This window comes from Anopheles cruzii, chromosome X, assembly GCF_943734635.1.
Source record: "Anopheles cruzii chromosome X, idAnoCruzAS_RS32_06, whole genome shotgun sequence".
Lineage (NCBI taxonomy): Eukaryota > Metazoa > Arthropoda > Insecta > Diptera > Culicidae > Anopheles > Anopheles cruzii.
This window is the reverse complement of record NC_069143.1, coordinates 8,998,073-9,011,477: the sequence shown is the minus strand read 5'-3', so window position 1 is coordinate 9,011,477 and position 13,405 is coordinate 8,998,073. Positions and strand designations below refer to the sequence as shown.

Sequence of the window (13,405 nt, the reverse complement as noted above, 5' to 3'; positions counted from 1 at the left end):
CAAGAAAACACCACATTGAGCATGATTTGTTGGTTTTTTATCTCATCATCTCTCTGCTCTCTTATATCCTTCCGATCCCAGCCCAGCCCAGATGCCTATACTCGGCTGATAACTGCACTACCGAAACTGACTGCCGAGGTAGCCCGAGGTTGCGTACCGTGTGAACCCTTGGCAGCTCATAGATCTCTCTTTCTCTCTCTCACTCTCTCTTGCCACTACCGAAACTGAGCGGAGTTTTACTACCTTTAGACATCTTTGTGTTTCAATTCCAATTATTAGGTGTGTGAATTAATTCATGCCGTTGTACAATAGATGGCGTTACTCACTAAATAAAACAAATATATTTTTTATGAAATATTTGTTTGATAGCTACTGTCATGACGCATCTAACGCAGTATAGGTTTTTTTTGTTAAAGTGTAAACAACATCTGTTGAGTGCGATCGACGTACTAAATGTTTTCACCGTGCGGCTTGACATCGTCGAGCCACTTCTCTCCAAGCGCAGTTTTGCCTCCTGTATCAAGAGGCTATACTTTCTGGCAAGGTACGACCGCTCTAGCGCCTTCTCTTGCTCAAGCACCTGTAGCTTTAGGTCCGGCAGAGGTCCAGAGCCTTCATCGTGGCTGGGTTTGCCAGCTGGCCGGCTTTCATCATCGCAGATGACGCCGATGCGACCTTCATCTTGCGGGCAGAGGTCGTTGCCAGTCGGGTCGGGTTGCTGTCGCTGCTTCTTCCGCTCATAGCGGCTGCGGTTGCGAGGTTTGGTATTCTAATTTACCAAGCAAGCCAAATCACTAATCACTATCAGTCGAATTCAAGTGGCAGAATGCACTTGCACTTATTGCTGACGGATTTTTCTTGAATGTTTTTTTTACTAAAAAAACTATTTTTTTTTACTTTCAAACATTCATGATGATTGTTGGGTCACGAGCTGGGATATCGTCGAAAAAATGGGAATTCGGGAACTAAATTAAACGAGCGGGTCACTTTCCTACGTTGTGTATTTTAAGAAGAGTACTTATCGACTAAAGCACGCGCTTTTATTAGGCTAAGGGATTCACTAGTTCATTTCATTTCATTTCGGGGTGCTCCGTGAGTGGCCCTCGTGGCTCCTATTCTCTCACTCTATCGCGCGGGCCTTCGGGAGTATCACTTCCTATCTAGATATCTAACAATGATAATGAATGTTTTTTAACTTCCAAACATTCATTAACGTTTTTTTAACTTGCAAACGTTCAACACATTCACAAAAAACTGAATGGTTTTTAAACAAATAATGTTTTAGTGTTGAGCGCGATCGACGTCCTAAATGTTTTCAGCGCGGTTTGTGTATTTTTTATCTACTTTATTTCTACAAGCACCGAGTGCTAAAACATTACTGGTTTCGTTCGTCTCCTGATCGCAACTCGTGCGATTCCGATCCGTTTTGCGCCTTTGCGCATCACTCGGTGTGCCCCCGCCACACCCCCCCCCCCCCACCCCACCAAACTCAAAACTCTTTCGGAATAGTATTTCCGTTCCGTTCAGTAACGATTTGGCAGCACAGCGGTTCACTTCTTATGAAAGTATTGAAAAATGAGTCTCTGAGGGGATCGCTCCTAAAGATAAGAAGTTCTATCGACACGGAATCGAGGAAGTACCTAAAAGATGACAGAAAGTAGTAACTAACGATGAACGATGAATACTTTCATTAAAGTAGTCCTGCGCTTTGTTGTTGTAACTACAACAAATGTTGAATAAAAACGGCACGAATTATTTCAAACTCCCATACATTCATTTCCGTTAATGCTAGAGTGCATATCAATCCTAGATCGTGTTCGTTTTTCACAGGACTACTTAACGATTTATGCAAAGTCAGTTATTATCAAAACTTAGCTTACCATCACCACCATCCTACTATACTGTTTCAAAAAAAATATCGGAAATTTATTTATAAATTATAAAATCCTTATTTAAATATTCTTTTAAATTCATTCCACCATCAAATTTCCTGATATTATTGTCCACGGTGGTTTATACCCGCAATGAATCCTGGCATCGTGTGAAAGCTCGGAATGTGTCAAAGTTGAATACGTAGGTTAGAGCGGAAGTAATTTTACTTTTAATAAATTAAAAAATTAAATTAAATTAAAGTAGCACGGAAAGATGCGAAGAAAGCACGATAGAGACATAGAATGATCTCCCGAAAAACCGGTGAATGGATTCGACATTCCTAGTTTAGTAGCATGCAATAAATTGCGTTAGTTGAGGAGCGTTTCCCGGCGCCTTAGGCAGCCGATGGGCTATAAAATACGAACGCTTTACATTGTTAGCCTACTTTAACATACAAGTAAACAGACCATTCACCAAGTACTGAACGTAACAGCTGAGTGATGTGTAGATTGTTTTACGATTGAATTATTAAAAGATATAATCTAATAGATTGTCGCAACGAAGTACATAGCCAGGAGGAATTAAAATGGTTAGAAAACACATGCGACTCTTGCGGCGATGGAGCTTGCATCGAAACATTGTTTAAAAACGTATTTGTAACATGGCTCCGTAACGAAACTGAGAAGCGAAAGAGAATAAAAAGATGAATTGTTTAAAAGGTAGCTTTTAACGGAGATTTTTAAATGGTTTTTGTGATTCATTTTGCTCTTACGCGGCTATTGGGCGGGCACTACTCTATTTGACAAAATTTAGTCGAATAACTGTACAATATTCGTTTTCGGTCTGAACATTTCGAAACATAAGTTAAAGTTAACAGTGTCAACATTAATTACAATTTGTCTGAATGTGCACAGGAAAGGTGTGGATGTAGGATTTTCTAGGCAAAACCAAACAAAACAGCGGTTCACAATAATTGCTATAGCATGGTGCTAACAAAATACTGTTTCTCAGCTAAACGTAGAAATGTGTTCGGTGCGAATCGTGTATGGTGCGAAAGAAGGTACTCTCTAGAAGGCTCTGTCTAACGCATCAGGAGTACAACACAGCTGAAAGTTGATAGTTTATCAATGACCGTTAGCGAAGTAAGAACGAATTACAATCCAAAACAAGTAAACTGCAATGATAATTATACGAAGCATGCCAGTGGGGTCCCGCGGGCGGGGGCCGGCATCGAGGTGGCAGTGGAGAAATGTAAAAGAAAAACAAAATAAAGTACGTTTCACATTATATTTGTGACACTTAATCCTGGTATGAAAACTGTTGCTTTCGCGAAAGAAATGGTGTTTACTTGAAAGAAAAGGCATCCACGATTTAAACAATCACAACTTTTTTGCAAGAGTTTTTAGGGGCCAACTGGGATCGGGTGAGTTTTACTAATCCTTTGCTATAAATGTAGAAACAGTCCCCCCCCCACCCCCCACCCCAATACAGCTTATTTATGTGAATTTGGAGCGCTTCTTATTATCTCATTTTAGACGTTCAATTTCCTTCCATTTCGATGGCGATCTACGATCAGGGTTTTTTTTCGCACCGAAATAACAAAACATCGTAAAACATTTTTTGTTGTTGCCATAAACAGTATGATCACAGCTAGTGTGAACAGCAGATGATCGGTTGTGTTAAGTACCATGTGCGACCAGTTCCGAGTGAACGCGCCGCCGCGCCCCCCTACTTCGCGGCGGCGGGGGGAGTGTCCTCGATTAGGTTCATAATGTCTGCGTTGGTCGAGCGAAGACTTAACAACGGCAGGAATCGCATCATCTGTGCATAGTTGATTCGTTTCCAGCGTGCATTAATTTCGACCGTCTCTATGGCTTGCTTGACACCTTGTGTGGCCTTGTCGAAAATGGAACCCCTCTCGTCGATCAGCGATCGCAGCTCCTGTACTTCGGCGAGCGACGACATTTGCTCAGCCAGCGGTTTCACGAACCGCGACAGACGTGAAGTATCCGGACTTAGGCTGTGCGGCGGCGGCGTGGCCCCAGGTACGTGTGCAAATAAAGAGGTAGAGACAAGAAAAGGTAGAGCCTTGAGAAAACCAGGAAACGAAAGTTTAGTTAATTTTTGTTACTCACTAGCTGTGTATCTCCGTTATACGCTCGAGGAAGAAGCTTTTCGCCAAATCGAAACCAACGTCGCTCTTGACGACACCTCTGAAAAGTATGGTTGCATCCTGCTTCCGCACACCGGAGGTGCTGTTTAGTGACCAGTGCAGGAAGCGCTCCACGAGCCTCACATCTCGCGTGCACCCGAGCGCACTGATGATCATAACCTTCTCCGAGCCGACGTTGCTGTGGAGGTACTGTTTCCACAGGAAGTTCCACTGTGTTTCGTTGCCGTTGCTGATAGCGTTGCAGTAGACGACCGGTCGCAAGTTGACCGGCACGGGATTCGCCTTTTCCGGGCTTAGGCTCGCAGCCATCATCCAGTCCGCGAAAAGGTGCACCGAGCGTTCGACGCAGTCACCAACGTCGAACCGGCATGCCCAGGAAGCGATCAGGGTCAGATGTTTCAAGGCATCGAGCCGCACAGACTCGAGGGCGGACAGATTGCCGAACACATTCAGTCGCTCGTACGATGGTTCCAGTATGTATTGGATGTAGCTTTTGAAGATCCCGTAAATCGGCGTTCGTTTCAGTAGCCGGTTGATGCCATTCAGGTTGGTTAGTGCCGATTTCCACGGTAAGTACTCGTGCTCCTGCCGTAGGTAGTTCATCATCGCGAACGCAATGCCGTACTGCTGCTGGCCGGCCCACGCAAGATCCATGGCATCGTCGATCAGTTGGGCCCGATTGATCGGCCCGATCGCCGCATAGTTTGGCCCGTTCAGTTGCGCCACTATCAGCCGATAGTTCGGCACATCGTACTTGACTTTGTACAAACCGGCCAGCTGTACGTTGAAGATCACCCAGTGTTTGCCGTCGGGCAGATCGTCGAGCGTCCGCTGGGAACCGTTGCGCTGCACGCCGCCGCCGCCACCGCCGCCGCCACACTCCATCCAAGCTTTCGGTGCGGTGTCGTTAAAGTCGGGATCAGCACCGGATGCGTACGTCAACGGTATCCACCAGCACTGATCGGACGTTGCGTTGCGTTCTGCGGGCGGCGACGAAACGAACCGCTCCTGGGACACTTCGGCCGTGTTGGCGGCGTAGTTACGGGACACCGTCACGATTGGGTAGCCGGTCTGTAGTGTCCAAGAGTCCATCACACTCTTCACACTGATCTCATCGGGCAGTACGCCGTTTGCGTGGGCCTCCTCGGTCAGCGCAGCCCACAGATCGTCCTGCTGGGCGCTGCCGTAGGCGTGGCGCCGCAGGTACCGAGCCACCCCGTTGCGGAAGGTTTCTTCGTCCAGAAACAGGTGCATCATGCGGATCACCGTGGAGCCCTTCTCGTACGAAATGGCGTCGAAAATTTGCGAGATCTGGTTCGGGTGACCGATCTCCACCGAGACCGGGTGGCTGGAGAGCAGCGCATCGAATTTGAAAATATCGAGCGAATTCGAGACCGATTCCTCGGTCAGCGAATGCCACTCGGGGTGCAGCTCTTCGACACCCAAACTAGCGACGTACGTCGCGAAACCTTCGTTCAGCCACAGATCGGTCCACCAGCGCATCGTGACCAGGTTACCGAACCACTGGTGAGCCAGCTCGTGCGCAATCACCGACGCAACCCGGTGCTTACTGCTGGCAGTCGATACGTTCGGATGGTACAGCAAGGCGGTCTCGCGGTACGTGATCAATCCCCAGTTCTCCATCGCTCCGGACGCAAAATCCGGTATCGCAATCATGTCGATCTTGGGCAACGGAAACGGCTGCTCGAAGTACTCCTCGTAGAACCGCGTGACGCGCGGTCCAACATCGCGCGCGTAGTCAACCTGATCGAGGGCATCGCGCCGTGCCCAGATCCGGAACAGCACATCGCCCGGGTTGCGCGTCATCGCCTCCCGGTACTCGAAGTCGTTGATCGTGTAAGCCACCAGGTAGGTGGACATCGGCACCGTACGCTCGAACACGTCCAGCACCCAATCCTTCATGGTGGCGATCGGTTCCGAGCGGTTCACCGGCATATTGCTGAGGGCTACGTATCGTCCGTGGTGCGCTAACGACACATCGAACGTGGCCTTCAGCTCCGGTTCATCGAAACAGGGAAACGCTTGGCGGGCGTGCGTTGGTTCGAACTGTGTCACCGAAAGCCAGGTTTTGGTGCGGGTCTTCGTATCGACGTAACTGCTACGATAGTACCCGAGAAGCCCGGTTCCGAGGGCGCTTTCGAAGGGTATCCGTACTTCGTAGTGGTTGTTCTTCTTCATCGCCTCGCCGACGTGTAGTACAACGTAGTCATTCTCGGGCAGGTACTGCACACGCTTGATGCTGATCGGCCGCCGATTCTCATTCGTCTCCAGCTCGGTGAGCGTTATTTCCTGCTCCATCAGCGTTAGGTTCTTCGAATGAAGCGTTACGTTGGTTGCATCCTCGTCACAAATCATCTGCGCTTGAGAAACGAGTTAGAACCAAATGTGAGTGTTTACTCTTATGACTGAGCTCCTACGTTGGACGTTTTCAGTCCCTCTCCTAGACGCAACCAAATCCCCGCACCAGATGCTTACCCGTATCAGCACATGACCGTTGAACTTGAAGCCTCGCTCGTCTCCGAGATGCGTAAAAACCTGCAGGTCATAGTGTTTCGGGCGGAACGAGCGCGGCAACCGGTAGCTGGTGTAGTTGACCGTACTAGTCTCCCGTCCCGCAACCGTTGCTACGTCACTCGTCGCTTGCACAGCGAATATCGGCAACATCGCCGTTACCATAAGGAGCAGCATTCCACGGGCTGCCTTCATCGCTTAGAGGAGAGTAGCACCGAGTAGTTCTGTTTGGAGTAGGAGGGCACGTCGACAACAGGCTAAATAAGTTCACGGGCCGCATACTGCCCGCCGCGTGATGTGGCAGGGCCTCAGGGTCACCGAAAGTCAACCTTGTCCCGGAAGGCAGTGCCCTTGACTTCGTTATGGTTAGCAGTAGAGATGGGTGAAAGACACGAGCGGCGGCGGCGACTGCTTGTTTCAGGCTTCCCCGACGCTTAACCAACGCTTACGGTTTACGCATTTGCATTTTATGTTTGCAATCAGCCGCCTGCGGCACGAAGCTACACCAGCCGGCAGTTAAAAACCCGAAGACGGCCGGGCCCTGTGCAAGTTTTCTACTCGCGATCGCGACGAATCGCATCGCAAAAAATCGCATGAGAAGAAGAACGGAGAAACTAAACAAGCAACAGGAGAATGAGAGAAACCCAAGCGTCGACTACTTATTATTACCAATATTTCTACCATGGTGACCACGGTGGGAAGTGGCACGGGGCGGCGGTTGGAATGACGAAATCGAAATTACACAACTATTTTGGCTACTCAAATCAACCGGTCGGCCTGGTATGTATTGCAACGTACATATATTTTTGGAATGTATATTCTTATTCCTGCGTTCCTGCCAAATAACTGCCAGTGCCTCAATTAGTTTCGTTGAGCCATTGAGCCCGTTCCATTCCGTTAAGCTCTTTGCGACGTACAACCTGTTTTACGGGCCTGAGTAGCTACGTTTACGCGCCTTTCTAGACAGAACTTTCTATTCGAAAGTCCCCTCCGGTCGTATGAATCCAACACAGTGTACTTTGCAAATGTCAATCATGCATGCAGCTTGCGGCCCCAGAAAAGAAGCAAGGCGTAAGGTATAACAGACCATTACGTGGATGTATCCTTGGCTGATGCAAAATATGTGCCAGGTTTTTGACTACCCTTTAGTTTTGCTATCTATCCCTTTATCGTTTTGTTACCGTGTAAACCGCGCAAATAGTGGGTTGTAGGTATATCAGTGCATGTTAAATTTAACTCCTTAGTCACATCAAACGGCGAAATAATTTCCTCAGACTGTAGAAACCTGTTGTGGCTGCTGGCACGCCCTATGTCGCGGATCTCCCCGATTCCGGATCGTTGTTCGCTGCTAACCTTTAACGCTACATCGGTAAAGCTCGAGAAGAGTTCGTACTTTCGGTCACGTATTAGTACACAATGGGCACATCCACGGATGTACATGATAAATTCTGTGTTTTTTCCTGCAATTTACCACTCTCAACAAGAGTCATCCTGCCAATAACGATACCCCCCTGCCCGGATACATCACCATAAACGAAGGGGCAATCTGCATCGTAAATAGGCCGGAATAGATTAAAATATATCTAAACCTACACCAGCAACTTGCGAAGAAATAATGGAATAAGTACAACCACAGTTATGAAGAAATAAACTCAACAACAACAGCATACAAGAGTCCTGACAACCGAGTATGCCTGGGAGAAGTTTCCCAGAACTGGAGCAAATCTCGCTGATTTCGGCATCGTACATATCGTTTGGATAGATATTTGACAAAGCACTACCAAAAACAGGTACCATACGCAGCACTACATGAAGCGTTCTTCTGGGGTCCACAAGAAAAGAAAAATGGATCGCATAAAAACACAGCGCGCACACCATAACGCGCACCGATCGGCTTCCCTCAACTCATCCACTCGTTTTCTCTCCACTATCACGGATGGCCTTCAAATAGTAACCGGTAAAACACACAATTCTAATGTAGGGTCATTATTTGGAAGGATTGGACAGAGCCATGTGGTGAGGCTGTGTGAACCACAAAGCATATTTGATTCGCCGGGCTCCAAATAGCGAAATGGAAACCACACGGAATAGTCATGGTAAGTGTACGCCAGAAGTTTTAAACCAACGAACTCAAATAAATCGGCCGCCGAATCCTTGGCCCCCAATCGTCCCAACCAGCTACCAACAATCGATCGATGCCACCAACTGGGGAGGGTCAGCTCGAAAGAAAGTTGACCGAAACAACAACCTATGGAAGTAAAAGTCACCAATACACGAGTCACACACCGCACGCGTAATCCACACGACCGAGCTCACCACAATTCAAACCGTTTCTGCTCTGGCAACCGGCAGAGAGATAGGACATTTATATCCCGACGTCCCCGATGTCCGAGGTATCAGCTGCCGGGGGTTTCGGCTGCGGCTCCAAACCCCGGTGATGGCGATGGTAGTAAGGCGCTTTGCGTTGCCACTGGGCGCGGCGGCTATGGCTGCTCTCCCCATCGTTGGGCCGGTTTTCCGATCGATCTGAGCACCGACGAGAACAGCAAACCACTGAGTGCGGGGACGGCACTGACATACTTTTTACAAGCATTGATAAGTGATTGATACGAGTGACCGAGTGATACGAGTAGTATATTTTATTTTTTGATCTATTTATTTGTATAGTTATTTATTTTATTTCAATGTAACCGGCACTACTGGAGCTTAGTTAAGTGACGAAACACAATCTTAGACTAAGGACACAGACAGTTCCGAAACGAACTTAGCCGAACGAACAAGACGGTCCGGTTCGCGGGCGTTTATTTAGGACAATCATCTAAGAGCCTGTCCCGTATAATTCGCCGCTCAGTTATCGGGCAACTATTCACACTGATTAGCATGTGTAAATCCTTCAACACGATATTTATTAACACACAGTGCCAGAGCATTAAGAAAACACTAGGAGTTGTCTGCTTATCCGGCACGACAACCGGCCAACGGTCTTGGCCTGCAACAGGTACAATGTAAATTTTCTATTGCTTTCTTTGACCATGAAAAGACTGAAGGACTGCAAAGACCAGGAAAAGCCGTAGCTAGCACTGATTTTAGAAATTAACTCTAGTGCCACTCAGTAAAACTATTTCAGTCTAAAGGGTACGTCGATAGAACAAAATTGGGTACGCGATAGTGGCGGTGCCATCAAAAAGATATAAGTACACCCATCTATTAGTGAGGAAGTAGCAAAAACATTGCCATTATTTTTAATGTAGGAAATGTATGCTGATACCCCAACAAACTTATCAGTTGGCGAAGGTTTGTGAACGACGCTTCAACCCTCGAAACGAACGCATACATAACGAGAGGAGGGTGCGTGTTAGTGATTGATCAGGCACAAACATGATTTGGAATTTTATTTGAATTATATTTCAAATGGAACACCAGCACTACTACACCATCCACAAGGAAGATGGAAATGAATGATTTATTGCGATTTTGTACATTTTTTTGGCAATTGTCCTTGCGACATAGAAAAACTTGGCGGGGTCAGACGACAACGATTGCGTTACACTAACCGCCAACAGGCGGCCGTGTGTAGTAGTGTACCAATCCGTTTCAGTGCATTGAACTTTGCCGTCTACAGCCGGATGTTTTCTGGTATTCGTTTGTCGGCCGTACACAGTCTGGCCTGGGGTGCGTATTGGTGGACGATCAGCCAGCGATCGGAATTGGTCGTTTAAAACGACTCTTAAGCTTTGCTGACCGTAAACAGATTGGCTGCTGATGAAAGCTGATCAAGATCGACTTGGCTTCGTCAACGCCACGTTTGCTGCGAACGAGAGTTGATCGATTTCATTGCTCTTTCTTTGCCACTTTATGTACCCACGAATGATGTACGATGTCGTATCATGCATCAGTTCGCTATTCGTGCCTATTTTCAAATACTAAACCGCAAGAGTATCGTGTTGAGATTGCGATCGATATCGATGAGGTTAAGCTGCATAATTCAGAAAGGTGCACGCAGTGACGTAACCTTCCTGGTGCGTCAGAGTAAACGTGCTGCATGGGATGCGATTAAATCGTAAAACATACTAAAAGCCAACTGTCCACGTCTAATGAAGGTTATCGTTCGCAAAAAATTGCCACCGGACACGAAGTAAAGCACTTAAGAAAACTACCCTTTCAATACGTGTGAACAGGACTATCGTTTGTTGGAATCCGCTAAATATACGGTGTTTGTATCTCGTCGTCATGCTTGACGTGAGTGCATTTTTAAAAGTGCAACTTCTTAATGGAGTCTAATGCCAAGCATTTCAATTGATGTTGAACCAATACAGAATGCATGGCTGGAAACTGGTATCGAGCAAACTATGGCAAACCAGCAAACTGGTGCTGGAAACATTTGTAGTTTTGCAGTATATAGTATAGTTTACGTTTAACGCAAGCCTGTTTTGGTTGTGATATCCACAATTTAACGTTGTGATTATTTTCCTTACCTCTACCCTATCACAAAAATTATACGTTCTATAACGACTACTTCTGTGTATCATCTTTGATATACAGATTTACATATACAGTTCGAAATTCGAAAGGGACATAAGAAACCATGTAAATTTGTTTTCTTTTACTTTTATTCCTCTCACTTTGAAGCACGATCGGCTCCGAGTGTGCTTCAAAGACGTCTCCTCAAAAACATTATTTTACCGTGTTTACCTAAGATGGCTCAGTACCACGTTCGTCATGCGGTACACACTCTTTCTGCTGTGGTTTCAATTAACCGAGACGAATTTTCTCATTCCATACGTAAAAAAAATTACCAAAAAAAGGTTTTTTTACGCTGAAACCCCAATGTCTCTGTTACAGCAGAATTGGTCTGTACTGGCGAAAAACTTTGATAATAAAGTTTCCGTTAATCCGTTAATCATTTTCCTGACTTTAAATCCTGGTTTGGCCAACGCTTGAGCTGCTTCGCTACGCGTTGGTCACGATCGCTTTTAAGAAATCGGTCGATTTCATTCCCTTTGGTTATGTTTTTCTGGTGTTAACTGGATTTTGAATCCAGCTTTGCGCAAAGGCCTCAAACTGTTTTATGGTCGATCTTTAGCTCCTGTTCAATGCTACTACAGTGTGGTAAAAAAATATGCATTTTTCCAATCGGTTATAAAAAACAACGGCTGAATATTTTTCGATGCTTGAACTTTTATTTGAAAAGTTAGCTCTGGAAAGGTTAGCTAGGAAAGGCCGTTTAAGCCAAATGTGGTCCAAGTTTTCAGCTTCAATTTCAGCCAAAATCCGAAGAACCAATCAGCCAAAATTCACTCCAAACGGTCACTCGTTGTGTGTGCATTGGCTGCTCTTGCACGATATGTGGGTTTTCCGAACCACAATACTGCTTATTAACAACAACAAAAAATTTCATTTTCCTCAAATAATATTCCCTCTATATAATAAAGCGACCAGAAGAGATTCTAATAACCGTGGTTTGAAGAATAATTAAGTTGGAAAACGGTTCCTATGGAGAAACTTCCACACTTCTTCTTACACGTCTGTAATTGGAGATAGTTGCAGACAACAGAGTTACCCATTTCTATCAAGGAAAACGAAAAGAAAATCATCATTTAATCTTTGAAGGAATAATACGTTCTACATCCGAATTTGGCTCGATCACGGGAGACTTAACTATTTCCGTTACCTCAAAGAGATTTGTAGATTTACAAGATAGTTGTGAAGCAAGATATCCATTTATCATACATTTTTTTCTTTATTATATTCTGACGATCTCATAATATGACTGGATGATCACCTTGAACGTTACCTTTTTCCCCGTTATTCTTTCGAAGTATCATTCTGCTTACTCTTCACAGGGAGGCCCGGGTTAGGAACACATTTTCCAATCCAATCCAGATACGCCGGGTTTCCAGTGGTGATCGGCAAGGTTATCACTTCCGGCACGTCGTACTCGTGTTTTTCCACTACGAATTGAATTAAGCTGTTGACGAGTGCAGTGCGAGTTTTGATCATCAGCAAACATTCCGAACTTTCATTGAGTTTATCTTCCCATGTGTAAAAGGACACCAGGCCGGGGAGCACGCTTACGCAGGCCGCTAGCTTGCCTTCGACTACACTACGGGCAAGCGTCTTTGCGGACTCTTCATTCGGCGTCGTGACAAACGCTACAGAATATTCGTTGGCCGCATCCTGGGAGGTGGTGGTTTCGGTCGTCGTGATACTGGACATACTGTGTTGAAGATGATTATTTATTATGGTCTTTGCGAACGTAAATAGGGGTAGGATAGTAGCCCGTCGATAGGCTACTTCCATTACTTGCGCGTCTTCAAATTCGCAGTAGCAAATGCTGGGTCCGCATCCAGCTAAACACGTTCTACTAAAAAAATCGGTACAATTTCGTATGAATTTAAGAACTTGGAATGAAACTTGAGTACACCATATAAAAGCCTGTATACCTTACGCTAGAAGAAAATTCGTCTTGGTAATTACAATCCGACCACGACCTTACAAAATAAATGTGCGAGGTGCGTTTCTTCTTTATGTCTTACGTTTCTTTTCTTGATTTGAGTCCTTGCAGACGAACGCCGAACGCCACACAGCTAATTAAGGATTTGACAGAAATGCTTCCGTGATGTAAACAAATGCTTCGGCCAACGTCAACTTAACTGCATGACCGTGGCTGACAGCATTCGCCATCTTATTAACTCGAAATATGAAATTGAAGCGCATGCGCGACAGCAAAATGGCTGCACATGTACAAAACATTGGCAACCCCCACAAAGCTTTCGCGTAGACATACTCTACAAAAATTGGATATCCTGACTTTAAACAAAGCAACTG

General features: G+C 45.9%; 2 protein-coding genes across 2 annotated transcripts; both read right to left on the bottom strand.

Annotated features, from left to right (window-relative positions):
* Positions 1-3,376: 3,376 nt before the first annotated feature.
* On the bottom strand, positions 3,377-6,772 carry LOC128266894 (aminopeptidase N). Its single transcript, XM_053003686.1, has 3 exons — positions 6,542-6,772; positions 4,008-6,421; positions 3,377-3,892 (listed from the first exon to the last, which is right to left on the bottom strand). The coding sequence occupies exons 1-3, from the start codon at positions 6,770-6,772 to the stop codon at positions 3,601-3,603; spliced, it is 2,937 nt and encodes a 978-aa protein (XP_052859646.1). The 3' UTR covers positions 3,377-3,600.
* A 5,563-nt stretch (positions 6,773-12,335) lies between these two features.
* Positions 12,336-13,150, bottom strand: LOC128272874 (protein CutA homolog). The gene is made up of 2 exons (XM_053010760.1): positions 13,026-13,150; positions 12,336-12,794 (listed from the first exon to the last, which is right to left on the bottom strand). The coding sequence occupies exon 2, from the start codon at positions 12,791-12,793 to the stop codon at positions 12,383-12,385; it is 411 nt and encodes a 136-aa protein (XP_052866720.1). The 5' UTR covers position 12,794; positions 13,026-13,150; the 3' UTR covers positions 12,336-12,382.
* Positions 13,151-13,405: the final 255 nt, after the last annotated feature.